General features: G+C 43.6%; 1 protein-coding gene across 1 annotated transcript; it reads left to right on the forward strand.

Moving 5' to 3' along the window:
- Positions 1-4,596: 4,596 nt before the first annotated feature.
- SIVA1 (SIVA1 apoptosis inducing factor) lies at positions 4,597-6,701 on the forward strand. Its single transcript, XM_064659339.1, has 4 exons — positions 4,597-4,923; positions 5,013-5,192; positions 5,838-5,994; positions 6,466-6,701. Exons 1-4 carry the CDS (start codon positions 4,806-4,808, stop codon positions 6,521-6,523), a joined length of 513 nt encoding a protein of 170 aa, XP_064515409.1. The 5' UTR covers positions 4,597-4,805; the 3' UTR covers positions 6,524-6,701.
- Positions 6,702-13,811: the final 7,110 nt, after the last annotated feature.

The following is a 13,811-nucleotide window of genomic DNA, read 5'->3' on the forward strand; positions in this document are numbered from 1 at the left end:
TTAACTCTGTAATTGCTTATTGGAGTATTAAAAATCTAAATCTACACCTTTTATAGGCACTCAGGGGAGGAATGCTGAGACCCATTTATGCAACATAATAGCATTTCCCTGAAAGCATCACTTCGGTACTTCATTAGTAACCAAAATGGCAAATTGTATGTCAGGAATTATTAGGGAAGGGACCAAGAAGAAAACACCTTGAAATTCGTGTTATCCAGGTGAGTAGCATACCTGCAGCTGATACACTGGCAAGCCAGTTTCAGGAAGGATGTCAGGGACTATAAGAGGTATGGAAAAGGACACTGAGGCTTAGGTGTGCTGGGTGCCCTCAGCCACACAGATCCCTGCTGCACAGAGCTCTTGGGGCACTCAGGGCTCCCTCCCTTCCCATATGGCTTTCCCTGCTGTGCACTGGGATGTGGCACAGGTGATGTGGATCAGGACACACTGCAAAGGAGTGCCTCAATGTGAACAAAATACATCAGCTAGAAGGAAAAATGAAGGAGGATGATAGACATCTTCGTAGTCATGGATGTTATTCAGAGAGTCAGTAGAGCATGGTTATTCATCATCTTTTATAAAATTAGACATAGGAGACAAACAAAGAAACTAACAGGTAGCAAATTGAAAACAAACTTGATGAAACATGTTTTTATAAATAATGTATTTATAAATAATATATTGCTCAGTTCTAGACCCTGGTAGACAAAATAAGAAATTAAATGTTACTGGTTTTGAGAAAGGGACTAGAAAAATTCCTGAAGAGTGGGCCTGCTGACAGCTGTTAAACATTAAGATCCAGATGGAAATTTTGGCTCAGAAAATTTCTGACCTCTAAAATGTAGAAGTGATGAATTATAGCCAAAGTCCTTCTGTGCGTGCCCTGACTTTCTTGAAGCACTGGTAGAAATAGAATATAGGAAAGACAGACTTAACAACAGCGGTCCATTTTGCTCCTTAAACTTGCTTACCGAAAATGGAAACCACTGAAAAAAAAAATGAAATGCAATTTTCCTTTTTGCTGTAAGTGACAAAGCTATCAACCAGGCAACTTGTCTGTAATATTCACATGGGCACAGGAGAAGCACAGTAGCAAGAAAAAGACTGTAATTTTTATTCTTTGGGCTTTTTTCACAAAAAGGTTTTCAAGGATAAACTAAAATCATTGTATTTCACAATGACCTCTGGTGGTTCAGGATTTGTTTGGGTTGTTTTTTCACATTCAGAATCTCATTAACTAACCTGAAAAATCATGAGCATTAATTTTCAGGAATGCTCAAGGCCTGCAAGCTTTGCCAGATCAGAGCTCAGCCTTTCTGCTACTTCGAAATCACCAGTGAACTTTCCTCAAGGGTTACTGATCTGAAACTAATAAAACACTCAGCACCATTCTGTTGGGTAACAAGTCATCAGACAGGCAGGTGACTCAATTCCCTTCCTGCAGGATGCTCAGGTGTGCTGGTGCAGAGCAGATGGAATTGTTTTGCCTTCATAGCTTACAAACAGGAGACAGCTTATCAGTGGCAGATGTTATTGAGGTTGAGTCTTGCAAAGCAATTAAGAGATGTCACTACCCAAGGCTGACTCAGAGAGCTGCAACAGAACATTTCTACATCTGCCCTGCAGTGGGGGGTGGTGGCACATGTCAAATGTAATCAGCCCTCGGGGAAAGTCCCTTCCAGCTCAGAATATTCTGTGATTCTCTGTAAGTGCCCTTAAATTTACCCTTTAGTGACAGCACCAGCGGCACTGCTGCAGCATGAGCTGCTCTCTTTCAAATCTAATTCATATGTGAGATCAGTGTTCCAGAGCACTCCTTCTCCACAAGCAGAATAGTGCTTTTAGCTCTTTCTTCATAGTTCAGCCGGTTCTCAGATAGCCAAGTTCCATCCACTTGTATCCTATGCTGTATTAATGAAACGTGTATGATCTGCTGCCCTCTATTCCAACAGGGCTCCTTCCTACTGGGATTACATTCTACATACTCCCCAGAGAGCTTCAGGGACATCAGCTAATGAATATTTACAGAGAAGTTTTTTTAAAGAGAAAGGAAAGACAATGAGTTTCCAATAAAAATTGTCTGCTGAACATCCTTAAGCATACATTTGCAAATATGTGCAGAAAAATCCAGAGTAGAAACCTTTACAGCTAAAGAAAGCATGGCAGGAGTCAGACTTTGGAGCTCAGGAGGGATTTTTGTGAATTACTGTGAGTTAGAACTGTAGCTTCCAATCCACAGACCACAGGGATGGGCCGATCAGCTCCACAGACAAAAAAAAAAAAAATCACATTAATCTGTGTCAGTTCAGTGTGGTTGTACCTGCAAACTGTCAGCAGTTCAGCAAATGGTGGAAACATCACTTTGGTGTTTGAACAATGCTCTCAAGCACATGGTGGGATTTTTGGGGTTGCCCTATGCAGAGCCAGGAAGTGGACTCGATGATCCTTGTGGGTCCCTTCCAACTCAAGATATTCTGTGATTCTATAGATGTAGTTAGACACTGTGCTCAGTACTGGTCTTGGTGTCTCAATAGTTTTGGAAGAATTTGAGAAATGAAACCAGGGTTAGTCCATTAGGTATTGTGGCCCATTTTCAACACATAGATCTATATTGTATGTCTTGCATATTGCACTTTCATATAAATGATTGCCATTCTAAATCTTGTGCTAGTATTGAAATCATACACAAAAACTTTTATGAGTTTCTGAATGAGAGAAAATGCTTTAAAAATATTGATTCTGTCACTATTTTGGGGGGAGTTATTTATTGCTTGGGGTTTTTGGTGTTTGGTTTTTTGTTTTGTTGTTTGTTTTTTTAGGGTTTTTTTTTCAGAAAGAAATGTACATCTGTTCATGTAACTTGTTCTTGACCAGATTAGAACAAAGAAACCAAGAGTGTTCACAAGTCCTTTGGACTCAGTAGATTGTAAATTTATTCATGGAAAAATCACTCCTGTACTTGGTTGTGATTCTTTCCAGAGTCCTAGAGTCCATACAGGGGCAGTTTTGGATTCAGAGACCTCTCTGGAAGAACTGCAACTGCCCTGTCTGACTATGTTCTTCAAATGACACAAAACATTGCACCGGAACATCACCCCCAGTTTTAAACTTGTTCTCCCTGAGGAAAACAATGTATTTTCAAAATATATGCAGTAACCAGTCCTACTGCTACTTGGAACGGTGCCTGAGGCTTTTAACCTCTGAAACCACACCTACAGAGTTTATTTATAAACGGCAAATTAATTACAATAATCCCCTGTCACAGCAGAAAGTCTCAGGGGACTCTGGATTTAGCTGAACCTGGCCACCAGACCCCAAAAACTCACTATGCCCACAGTGGTGAACCCACGCCTGCTCTTGGCTGCTCTGAGGAGCCCCCTGGAGTTCCTCTGCCAGACAGGGGGTCTCCAGCCTCCTCAGTAATTTTTTTTTAAAGTGAATTCTTGTGCTTTTGCACATTTTTTTTAGTTCCACAGCATTCAGACCGCCCAAACCTGGGCAGGGGTTGAGGCTGCAGGAAGAGCTCGGTGAGCAGAGCATAACCTGCAGAGGGAAGGTGAAGCCAAAAGCACTGACGGCAACGAGTTTCATTAACGATTTGGACACAGGACTTGAAGGGATACTAAGTAAGTTTGCAGATGATACAAAATTGGGAGGAGCTGTAGAGTTCCTGGAGGGCAGAGAGGCCTTGTAGAGAGACCTCGAGGAATTAGAGGACTGGGCAATCACCAAACGTATGAAGTTTAACAAGGATAGATGCTGGATTCTGCACCTGGGACACGGCAACCCTGGATGTACAGATAGATGAGGAAAGGGACCTGGGGGAGTCCTGGTCGATGGCAAGTTGAATATGAGTCAGCAGTGCCCTGGCAGCCAGGAGGGCCAACTATGTTCTGGAGGGCATCAGGCAAAGCATCACCAGCTGGGTGAGGAAGGGGATTGTCCTGCTCTGCTCTGCAGTGGGGCAGCCTAACCTTGAATATTGTGGCAGTTCTGGGTACCACAAATATAAGAAAGATATTAAGCTATCAGAGAGTGTCCAAAGGAGGGCAACAAAGATGGTGAAGGGCCTTGAGGGGAAGATGTGTGAGGAGCAGCTGAGGTCACTTGGTCTGTTCAGCCTGGAGAAGAGGAGGCTGAGGGGAGACCTCATTGCAGTTACAACTTCCTTGTTAGGGGAAGAGCAGGGGGAGGTACGGATCTCCTCTCTGTTGTGACCGGTGACAGGACCCGAGGGAATGGCCTGAAGTTGTGTCAGAAGTTTAGGTTGGACATTAGGAAAAGGCTCTTCACCCAGACGGTGATTGGGCACTGGAACAGGCTCCCCAGGACAGTGATCAAAGCACCAAGCCCGACAGAGTTCAAACAGCATTTGCACAACGCTCTCAGACACATGGTTTGACTCTTGGGGTGTCCTGCGCAGAGCTCAGGGATTGGACCGGATCATTCTAGTGGATCCTTTGCAACTCAGACTATGCTGTGATTCTGTAAGTCTGTGTTTACGGGCAAACCCGAGTTCCAAAGCTCGTTTCCCTCTGCCCCGCCGGGTCCCCCCGGTGCGGGCGCAGGGAGGTGACGCCTGCGGGGCGGTGGCGGCGGGCGGGGCCGGGCGGTTCTGCCAACCCGGGCGGGCAGCGCCGGGCGCTCGGGACGCGGCGGGAAGCGACATTACAAGGAGGAAGCCCTCCCTTCCCTGCGGGAAGAACCGAGCGGTACCGCGGCTCCCAAAGTGCCCGGTCGGGGATGCTCGGCCCGGGCCCGGCGCGGCGGTGACGCGGCGGGGGCGGGCCGGGGCCGGTCGGGCCATGCCGAAACGCTCCTGCCCCTTCGGGGAGGCGGCCCCGCTCCAGCTGAAGACCCGCGTGGGGCTGCGGGAGCTGAGCCGCGGCGTGCGGGGCGAGGAGTATCGGCGGGAGGTGTTCGGTGAGCCGGGGGGCGGGCGGCGGGGAGCGCCGGAGGGATGTGATGGGGAGGCCGACCCTAACTCTGCTCTCCTCCTCTCCCGCTGGCAGAGAGGACCCGGCGGCTGCTCTTCAGGGGGGCCCAGGCGTACATGGAAGGCGCCGGTCCCGCCGCCGCCCGCCCGCCGGAGCCGGAGCCGCCCGGGGATGCGCAGGGAGGGGGGCCCCGCTGGAACGGGCAGCTCCTCATCGGCCACGACGGGAAACTGCTGCGGCGGCCCGCGGAGAGGGGTAGGTGCCCGCTGGGCCCGGGGGAGGTCACAGAACCGCTGAATATACTGAGCTGGGAGGGACCCACAAGAATCAGTGAAGTTTAGTTCCTGCCCTGCACAGGACATCCCCAAGAATCACACCATGTGCCTGAGAGCGGTGTCCAAACGCTTCTTGAACTCTGTCAGGCTTGGTGCTGTGACCACTTCCTTGGGGAGCCTATTCCAGTGCCCGACCACCCTCTGGGTGAAGAACCTTTTCCCAATATCGAACCTAAACCTCCCCTGACACAGCTTCATGCTCCCCTCGCGAGGAGGCTGCAGACTGCGATGAGTGGTTGCAGACTGCGATGAGTGGTTATAGACTGCATAGTTCTTCTTTATTGATTTTCCTCAAAGGAATTGTTAGATTTGAGCTTCGCTGACAGATTTGCGAGCTGTCACATGTATGGTCTGCGCTACAATCCTTTAGTGGCTTGCCACTGAGCAGAGAAAGAACCAAGAAAGTTCCGAGCAGCGCTCGCAGTGGCGGTGCCTACCCCTGTGTTTGCGAAGTGCTGCCACCTGTAGCTGTGAGCGGAGGCTCCGCAGCTCTTGGGACTTCCAGGTGCTTTCTCTGTCTTGCTCTAAAGTACGGTCACTTCTTAATCGTATCTTTTCCAAGCAGTTCCACCCGTGGGAGCTTCCAGAGCCTGCTCATCGTGTGTAAGAACCACTGATGTCAAGGAGGTGTGCACGCAGTGTGACCGGTTTGTCTGCCAGAGCTGCAGCAGGCTCTGCAGCTGCTGTAACAGGGTGGCCTGCTCTTTGTGCTCCACTATTGAGTAAGTGCCTTTCAAGTTTCTAAGCTTATTTTAATTATATATGCCCTAAAAATTGGGCCCAGCAGATATCTAGCTCATCCACGTAAAGGACTTAAACTCTTTTTAAACTTCAGCAGCAGTAAAACTGTCTGAAACATGCCAACCAAAATGCCTGTGTGAAGCAGTATTATGAGTGCAAGTCTAGTTTAGCTTCTTATTTAAATGCTGTAGGAGGCAAAAATTCCCCTTGCTTTCCCACCAGCAGTGTAGTGTGCTGGCCAGTGGTGAATGAATGCACTCTCAAGGAATAATCCTAAGTTTTTGCCCTTGTTGTTAACATTTCTGTGATATAAAGAAATACTGAATGTGCTGTGTGGGAGTCCCGTGGTTACAGTTGATAATGGAATAGGATGGCATTTATTGCTATGTTCCAGAAACAGTTGACACACTGACTTTGTTTCTTCTGGTTTTCTTTTTTTTTTTTTTCCCTAGTTATGCTGATGTGGGAGAGCAAGTTCTCTGCAACGGTTGTTCAATATTTCAAGTCTGAAACTTGATGAAATAACCCTTGTGGCTAAAATGTCCATGAATTTCATGAAGTCTTCTCCTTACGGCTGGTCGATTAATCCTTTTAGCATGTGAATTAGTTACGGAATTTCTATATTTTATATCTTTATATTGTACTTTTAAATATTGCAGCTAAATAAACGTGTATATTTTAAAGCTTTCTAGATTATTTTGAGTTGGCTTTCTCCTTTTCCCTAGTTGTGGTGTGCCTGGTGTTCCTGATGTGATACAGAATTCAGAATATTTTCTCCATATGTTGCTCGTGTTAGGACACACTTTTGTGAGATCAGAATAGAAATAATTTGCTCCATCTGTGTTTTCACATGAGAGTGAATCCATTCTGGACACAACATTTTTTTTTGTGAGCTAACCAGGAAAATCAACCAGGCCTGAAGGTTTTTCCAAATAGAGAATTTGCTGATTTCTGGTTAATTATTTTTTTAAGCTATCACAAACACTGTGATTACTGACAGCTTGAATAGTTTTAATCTTTCTATGGTAACTTTGATAGAAAAAGCAATAGTATACCAGGCTCAGAGCAGGAAAGCTTTTCTCAATGGTTAATTTTCCTTGCAAGGTCTTTACTGGAAAGCAGCTTGTTTGTGAGTTGATCATCTACACTATAAACTTCATATTGTCCTGAATACCCACTCAAAAATAGCTCAGGAAGTGGTCTGAGAAATGGTCAACACTCAAGTGTACCTTTCCATAAACCAGCTCATTCCTTGTTTTCCTTTCACATCACTGCAGAGACCAGTTTGCTTGGCATTGTTTGTGCTGTAGGAGTGAAGTAAAGTACTATTGGATAGCCTCTCAAAGTAGTTTTCTTTTACTGGTTTTGCTATGTTTCTTAAAAAAATGCTTTTCATCTTGCACACCAACTCTACATAAGACAAAACTACAGTGCTCTTTACCTCAGGAAAATGCTGACTTAAGTGGCTGATTCAGGACTGTAGGATAAAAGGAATAGATTTGACAGAAAAAAAGAAATTCTCCTGACACTCACAGCTAATGGTCTGTTTCTCGAATTCTTTGCCTGGAACTCCCAAAGCAAAGTCACCCACTCATGATTCCCAATCTTCTCAACTGTGATTAGTATGTTTTGGGTGGAGTAACCTTTTTTTTACCTGATCCTCTCCTTTCTGTTTGAAGAGACTTCTCCCTCATGGGGACCCTTTATTTGACAGTCTGTTGAGAGCATTCTGGGTATTTACCTGTCAGAATACTGCAGCTGCCCAAAGAACAGTAAATGCTTTAGCAAAGCGTGGGTGTGGCTGTTGCTGAATAGCTGCACCTCTTAGCTGCACATCACGTGGCTTTGGATGTATCTGCCACAGCGAGGTGCAAGATGACATCTCTTCTAGCCCCAGTGTAGCACTTGGTGTAACTACACAGAGACACTTTAAAAGCATTTGTGGCTTTAGGGTATCCTGGGGGGTGTCCCTTCACTACTGGGTCGACCATCTGTGTCACCCTAGACTGGCTGATGGATCTGGTTACTTTCCCTGTTCTGCAGGCTTTGGTGCCAGTTGAAGTGGGAGAGTTTACTAGTTCTTACTCCAGTCTGGATTTTGAGCAACTGTAAAATGTATCTTGTCTTCATCCCCATAACAAAAAAAAAGGCTGAGGCGGGAGAGCTAGTAGTGAAAGAATTAGTTGGAGTGTGCAGCAGTTCCACAGCAGTATCTGTCTTTTCAAAGCCATAACAGTGAAGTCAGGATGGTGGCAGATCCTTGGTGCAGTTTCCAGAATGTTGCTCCTGTGGCAAATCATTTTAAACTACAAAGCTGAGCTTTATGAATGGGAAGGATCTGTGGCTTACTGCATTTAGGTGTTAGTTTTAGGGAAGAGTTTTAAAACTTGGTTTTATTTCATTTGAAGATTTAAGCAGTGAACAAAAGTGTTTTTCAGTCAAGCATATTTTTCAAACTGAAACCTTTAAATATGTCTACCTTTTCTCATTCTCTCCTGAGGGTGAGAGACTGAAAATACTGTTTTGCTTCCAGGCTCAGGGAGAGATGAGACATGTTGTTTACAGATGATTCGTGTTTCAAAGTAGTTGATAGATATGGTTTTTTGGCTCATTTAGTCACTGCTGTATTTCGTAGAAAGCTGTCCCCTGTAAACAATGACATGGATTTCATGGCTTAATGTTCTTATTTGTTATCCTCTAGCTGCTTGAAAGATGGTTGTGCATTCAGGCAGATACCCAGTGCGGCGGGAAGAGCTGGGAGAAGAAAGAAGCAGGAGGGCTGGAAGAAGGTTTGAGGCTGGGAGGAGCAGGGCAGGAGGAGCACAGAACAGTGTGGTCAGCTCTTGCACAGGGGTGGTGCATCGTTCAAATGAGAAATGGGTTTTAGTGGTTACCACTCACTTGCTTCTCTGCCTTCAGAAGGTGTGAAAACTGCCCTTGTCTACAGAAAACTCAAATATTATTCAAGAAAGTTCCTGCTCTAGTCCTGTAGGTCTCAGATATACAATGGGAGGTAAGGCTGGGGACTGTTTGTAAATCTTTATATTGCCTACACTAAAAAAGAAACCTGTGTGAATGGAAAAATCTTTGGGTGGGAGGTTCAAAGATTTTTCTCTTTGGCTAATTAGTTCTTACTCACAACATCAGTCTGTTGCCACCAATCATAGAGCTGTACATTGGGTACCACTAGGACAGCATAGGAGAGCAAGAGAAATTGCTTTAGTAATTTAGCAGGAAATTGGGTGTAATACTGTGCTTTTTTGTTATTATCATATGTTCTTCCCCTCATACTGAGTGCAAAGTGTCAAAAATCAAAGTTTGCCTGCTGTTCCAAGGGAAGGAAATCCCCTGAGGAGCCAGCATATTGATGGGTGAAAATATCCTGCAGTAATGATTTTACAGATGGGCGAGAAACTTCTGAGGCCTGTATATCATCACTGGTGACATATGTCTCAAAGAACACAGTTTTATGTCTAAAAGGAAGTCAACTGATCTGATCAGGATAAAACAATTTCTTTTAAGCCTAATATGTGAGTAAATTCTAGAAATGTGTGGTTTCAGAGATGCCAGATATTTAAGGACTATCTAAGGTGGTGACTTCAGTAGTCTCCAGCATCTACACCTTGCACTAGAACAAACTCACAACATATAAAGAAGCTCAGTGAAAAGAACAAATACACTTCAATTGTCTCCTTCAATAGCACTTGTCCTGTTTGCATGGCAATTCTCATATGTTTTGCAGCTCAGGTTTGCTTTTCCAGAGAAAAGTGAACCATTCCACAGATGGTCCAGAAAACATGAAAAATAAAAATAAATAAATCTTAGCTCTCAAATCTAACCAGTGCCATTCTGTGATCGGCGTGTCTTCTGTTTAGTACAGCCAGCATCTCAGCCTCATCCCCTCCTTTTGTTTTGATGTCCTACTCATTCAGACCCTGACTTTTAACCAATTCATGGCCTTTTTTTTTTATTTAATTATTTCTGAGCAGGTGATAACTAGATGAAGCTCTGTGTTGTCTCAGGGCAGGGCACAAACCAAGTTTCATGGGTGTGAGTGCAAGACAATGTCTTTTTTTTCTTTATCAATATGGGTAAGACATTCATGCTTTGCCTCTGTGCTGTATTTGCTGCCATCAGCTGTGAGACACTAAGAAGTCAGCAATCTACAAATGGTTTAAATCCTCTGAATCTTTCCTTGAAGAGGTGCAACCAAGAAGTAGAAATGGAAACGGTATCATCTTTGTTGGTTTGGCCAGCACACAACTGGCCTTTGGCTGGATGGGTTAGAAAACAGCAAATGCCAGCACTGTGCAAGGAATACATATTTCTCTCTCACCATGCTCCCTACACGATGATGGCTTTGGGTTTTGACAGGACCAAAGTGGATTAAAAAATTGAATCCTAGCAAAATGTAACTGTTATTGAATTCCCACCTCTGCTGTGGAACCGCTTACATGTGCTGCTCCTTTGTAATTTTTGGTTAGTTGTAATATTGTTTCATCACGGCAGATTCTGCAGTTATAAGCTGTTAGTGTTGCCTTTCCCTTCTGTCTAGATTCCAACAGTGCTGAGTACCATTAAGTTTAGTGTGGCAGTTTATCTCCACAGTTCATTCTGTGTAAGTCAAGCTTGTCCTCTGCTCCATGTGGTGGTTTGCCATCGATTGTCAGATAGAGCTTAGATCCCAAGCCATTGTAGGAATGTGTGGGGTTGTCCAAGCAGAGGGAGGAAAACCTCGACCCACCCAAGAGCAGCACTCAGCTGATGTGCAGAACAAAACTGCTACAGCAGCACAAAGATTGTAGAGCCAAACTTTGCAGCATAATCTTGGGTGTGCCAGCTTGGCAAACGGGAAATGAGAGGGATGGTGGGAGGCTCTTCCCAGAGAGCATCCTTCTCTCAGCAGGCTTTTACAGGAGGACAGGGGAGGCTGAGAAAGCCTCGTGTACCCACACATACCCCAATATTGATTTACCTTGTGCTCTTTCATCCACTCTCATTACTAAAAGGAGGAAGGTAGCAAAGCTTTGAACATTGTTTTTAGTGAAGCAAATTGGTTAACCTATTAAAAGTAGCCGAGAGGCTTCAGAAGATGTTAATGCTTCTTTAAAAAATAAATGGGAGCTATGTCATTTAAAAACAAATACTTCTTGTGAATGGAAAATTGGAAGATAGTTATTGTAAATTACTTTCTGTTTTATATTATTAAAATTGCAATAGAGTGAAAGTGATCAGACACTATATATTGTATATTTTAACGGTTAACACAGTAATCCTTTTTCTTTTCCATAGATACTTTATTTTGACAGATATTGAAATATCATACTTTTTACAGTTTTATTGCATTTTGAACTGCTGCCATTGTAATACAAGTTTTAATATTTGCTAGTGTTGTGTATTCTGGGCTTTTGTTATTTTGTTGTTTTTTTTTTCTTCTGGGAAAAAAGCTGGAATAAAAAGCCTCAGCTGGAATCAAATTATTCTAGCTTACACTTTTATTGCAAGTTTTTAGTTCTCATGGTTGTAATTTGCATTAAAACCTAGCTCTAGATGTTATGTTACTTATCTCTTGCAGAGGTTATTATTGCTTAAACATTTTGTGATTGTAGGATTTACTTCAAATTTTAGGATTTATTTAATTGTACTTTCTTGCCTTGTTTGACTCAAGTGTAATAGCTTGGTTAGATAACAGCAAATGGTCCCTTTCTCACTTTTCCTGTAAGATACAAATGTTTTTCTGTTTCTTCTTTTATTGACAAAGACAGTTGTAGGTTTTCGGGACAGATGTCCACTTAATAACCTGCACAGCAATGTCAGAATCCCCATGGTACCACCAGGTACTACCTTGATCTGTTTTACATACAATTGCTCCTAAATTTGCACTGAAGTTCTGAAATCTGCCAGCGGCTTCTTGTCCAGAAGTACTTTCTTGTCTTGTACTTTGATTAGGGGCTTAAGGTAAAACATAACCACTCACCCGACCTCTGTAGCAGAAGTTTCATCTTAAAGCCACAGGGTGGCAGCGCGATGTCGGTTTTGTGTCGCTGGTTACCCAAGTTCTTGGGGTTTTTCTCAAGTCCTCACAGCGTGATTGATACTGTTAAAATTGGACTGCTAGTCTGGGGAGGAAGTGTGTTTTAGAATATTCCCCTCAAAAATCTGTAGGTCGAAAACAGATGTTTCCAAAACAGATTTTTTTTTAATCCAAAATACTTTGTACCATTCATAAAATATAGCGTGAAATTCAAAAAGGACCATTTTGCTGCCTGCAAAGACGAAAGTAAAATGTAAATCATATGCAAAAGCATAAATTGATCACATTATTTTTTCTTTTAATTTTAAGGTATCAATATAGCAAACAAGGGTGTTTATATGCCAGACAACATGTAAGTTATGTCACTCTTCTTAAAACACCCCCCTCAAAAAAAGAAACCCAAATACCCCCATTCCACATTTGGTTGCATTAAATGAACATATCCCACTCAAGTTGCTTCTTATAAAGCTGTGAAAGAGTCCTGCCAAGAGCAGGGTTGTAAATCTGGACTTGGAAATGTACAGTGGGGCACTGAATGGCAGTGGCACCTGGGGGATGGTCCTGGTGGTGGAGAAAAGGTGAGGGTTGTGCCATTCTTTGAGCAGAACAATTTGAGGAATTACGGACTAGTCAGTCTGACCTCAGTCCACAGGAAGATTATAGTGTGAATCCTCACAAAAGCTGTGCCCAGCTCTACGTTCAGGCACATGAGGGGCAAGAAAATAATTGGGAACCATCACACAGATTTATCAAGGGCCAAGGTAACTGGCTTTGCTGATGAGATGAGCAGCACTGGATGAGAGGAGAGAAATTGGTGTCATTCACCTTGACATTAGCAAGGCTTTCAGCACAGTCCCCAAAGCACTGTTTGGGAGCTCTGTTGGAGACGTAGGGTTTGAGCAGGTGAACTGTAAGGTGGGTACAAGCAATGCTGGACTGTCAGATACAAAGGGCTGTGACGGGCAGGGCAAAGTCAACCAGCAGCAAATTAGCATTGCTTGGGGGCTGTCACAGGAACTGGTGCTCCAGGAGACAACACTAATGAACAAGAAGCCTGGTGACTTCCAGTTCACAGATGGGTCACTTCTGTGGCCTTCAGAGTCCATCAAAAGCACAAGTATTTTATGATTTTTTGGGTGCTGCAAGGCTGTGTATTCATGTGGGGTGCATTTGGATACACTTAACAATTTATAGTACTGTTGAAACCCTTCAACACTCTTAGACCAGCTGCATTCTTCTTCTGTTCTCCTAAGCATTGATTGCTGCTGTCAGAAATGAGGAACTAGTAAAAGGCTCTGTGGTCTGAGTATGTCCACTCTTACATCCTGTTTACTCTGCTAGAACTACTGATATGATAAAACTTACTCATATCATTAAGTGTTTTGGTGGGATGTGCTGTAGAGTGCAGCACTCTGCAGAATATTGATTCCTGAGCCTAAAGAAATGATTCAATTTTCAACCAAATAGTTTACATACAAAATTTAATGCACTTTTATATATCTCATCCCATCGAGTTTCGTTTTGGGAGCTTCATTCTCCCACGCTTTCTTGCACTGAGTAATACCTCCCCAAATGAGTAATCTGATTGTTCTGATTTCTTTTTCCATGATAGCAAGATTATTTGCTGCCCCAGAATAGATTTTAAAGTATTTTTAAACCCAGTAAAAACAAACTTAGAAACCTGGGACTGTGGTCAGTCTGGATGACCAGGATAAGGAATTAACATATAGTAAAATGTAAGGCTGAAATATATATAGTCAATGT

The sequence above is a fragment of the Pseudopipra pipra genome, chromosome 6 (assembly GCF_036250125.1).
Source record: "Pseudopipra pipra isolate bDixPip1 chromosome 6, bDixPip1.hap1, whole genome shotgun sequence".
Lineage (NCBI taxonomy): Eukaryota > Metazoa > Chordata > Aves > Passeriformes > Pipridae > Pseudopipra > Pseudopipra pipra.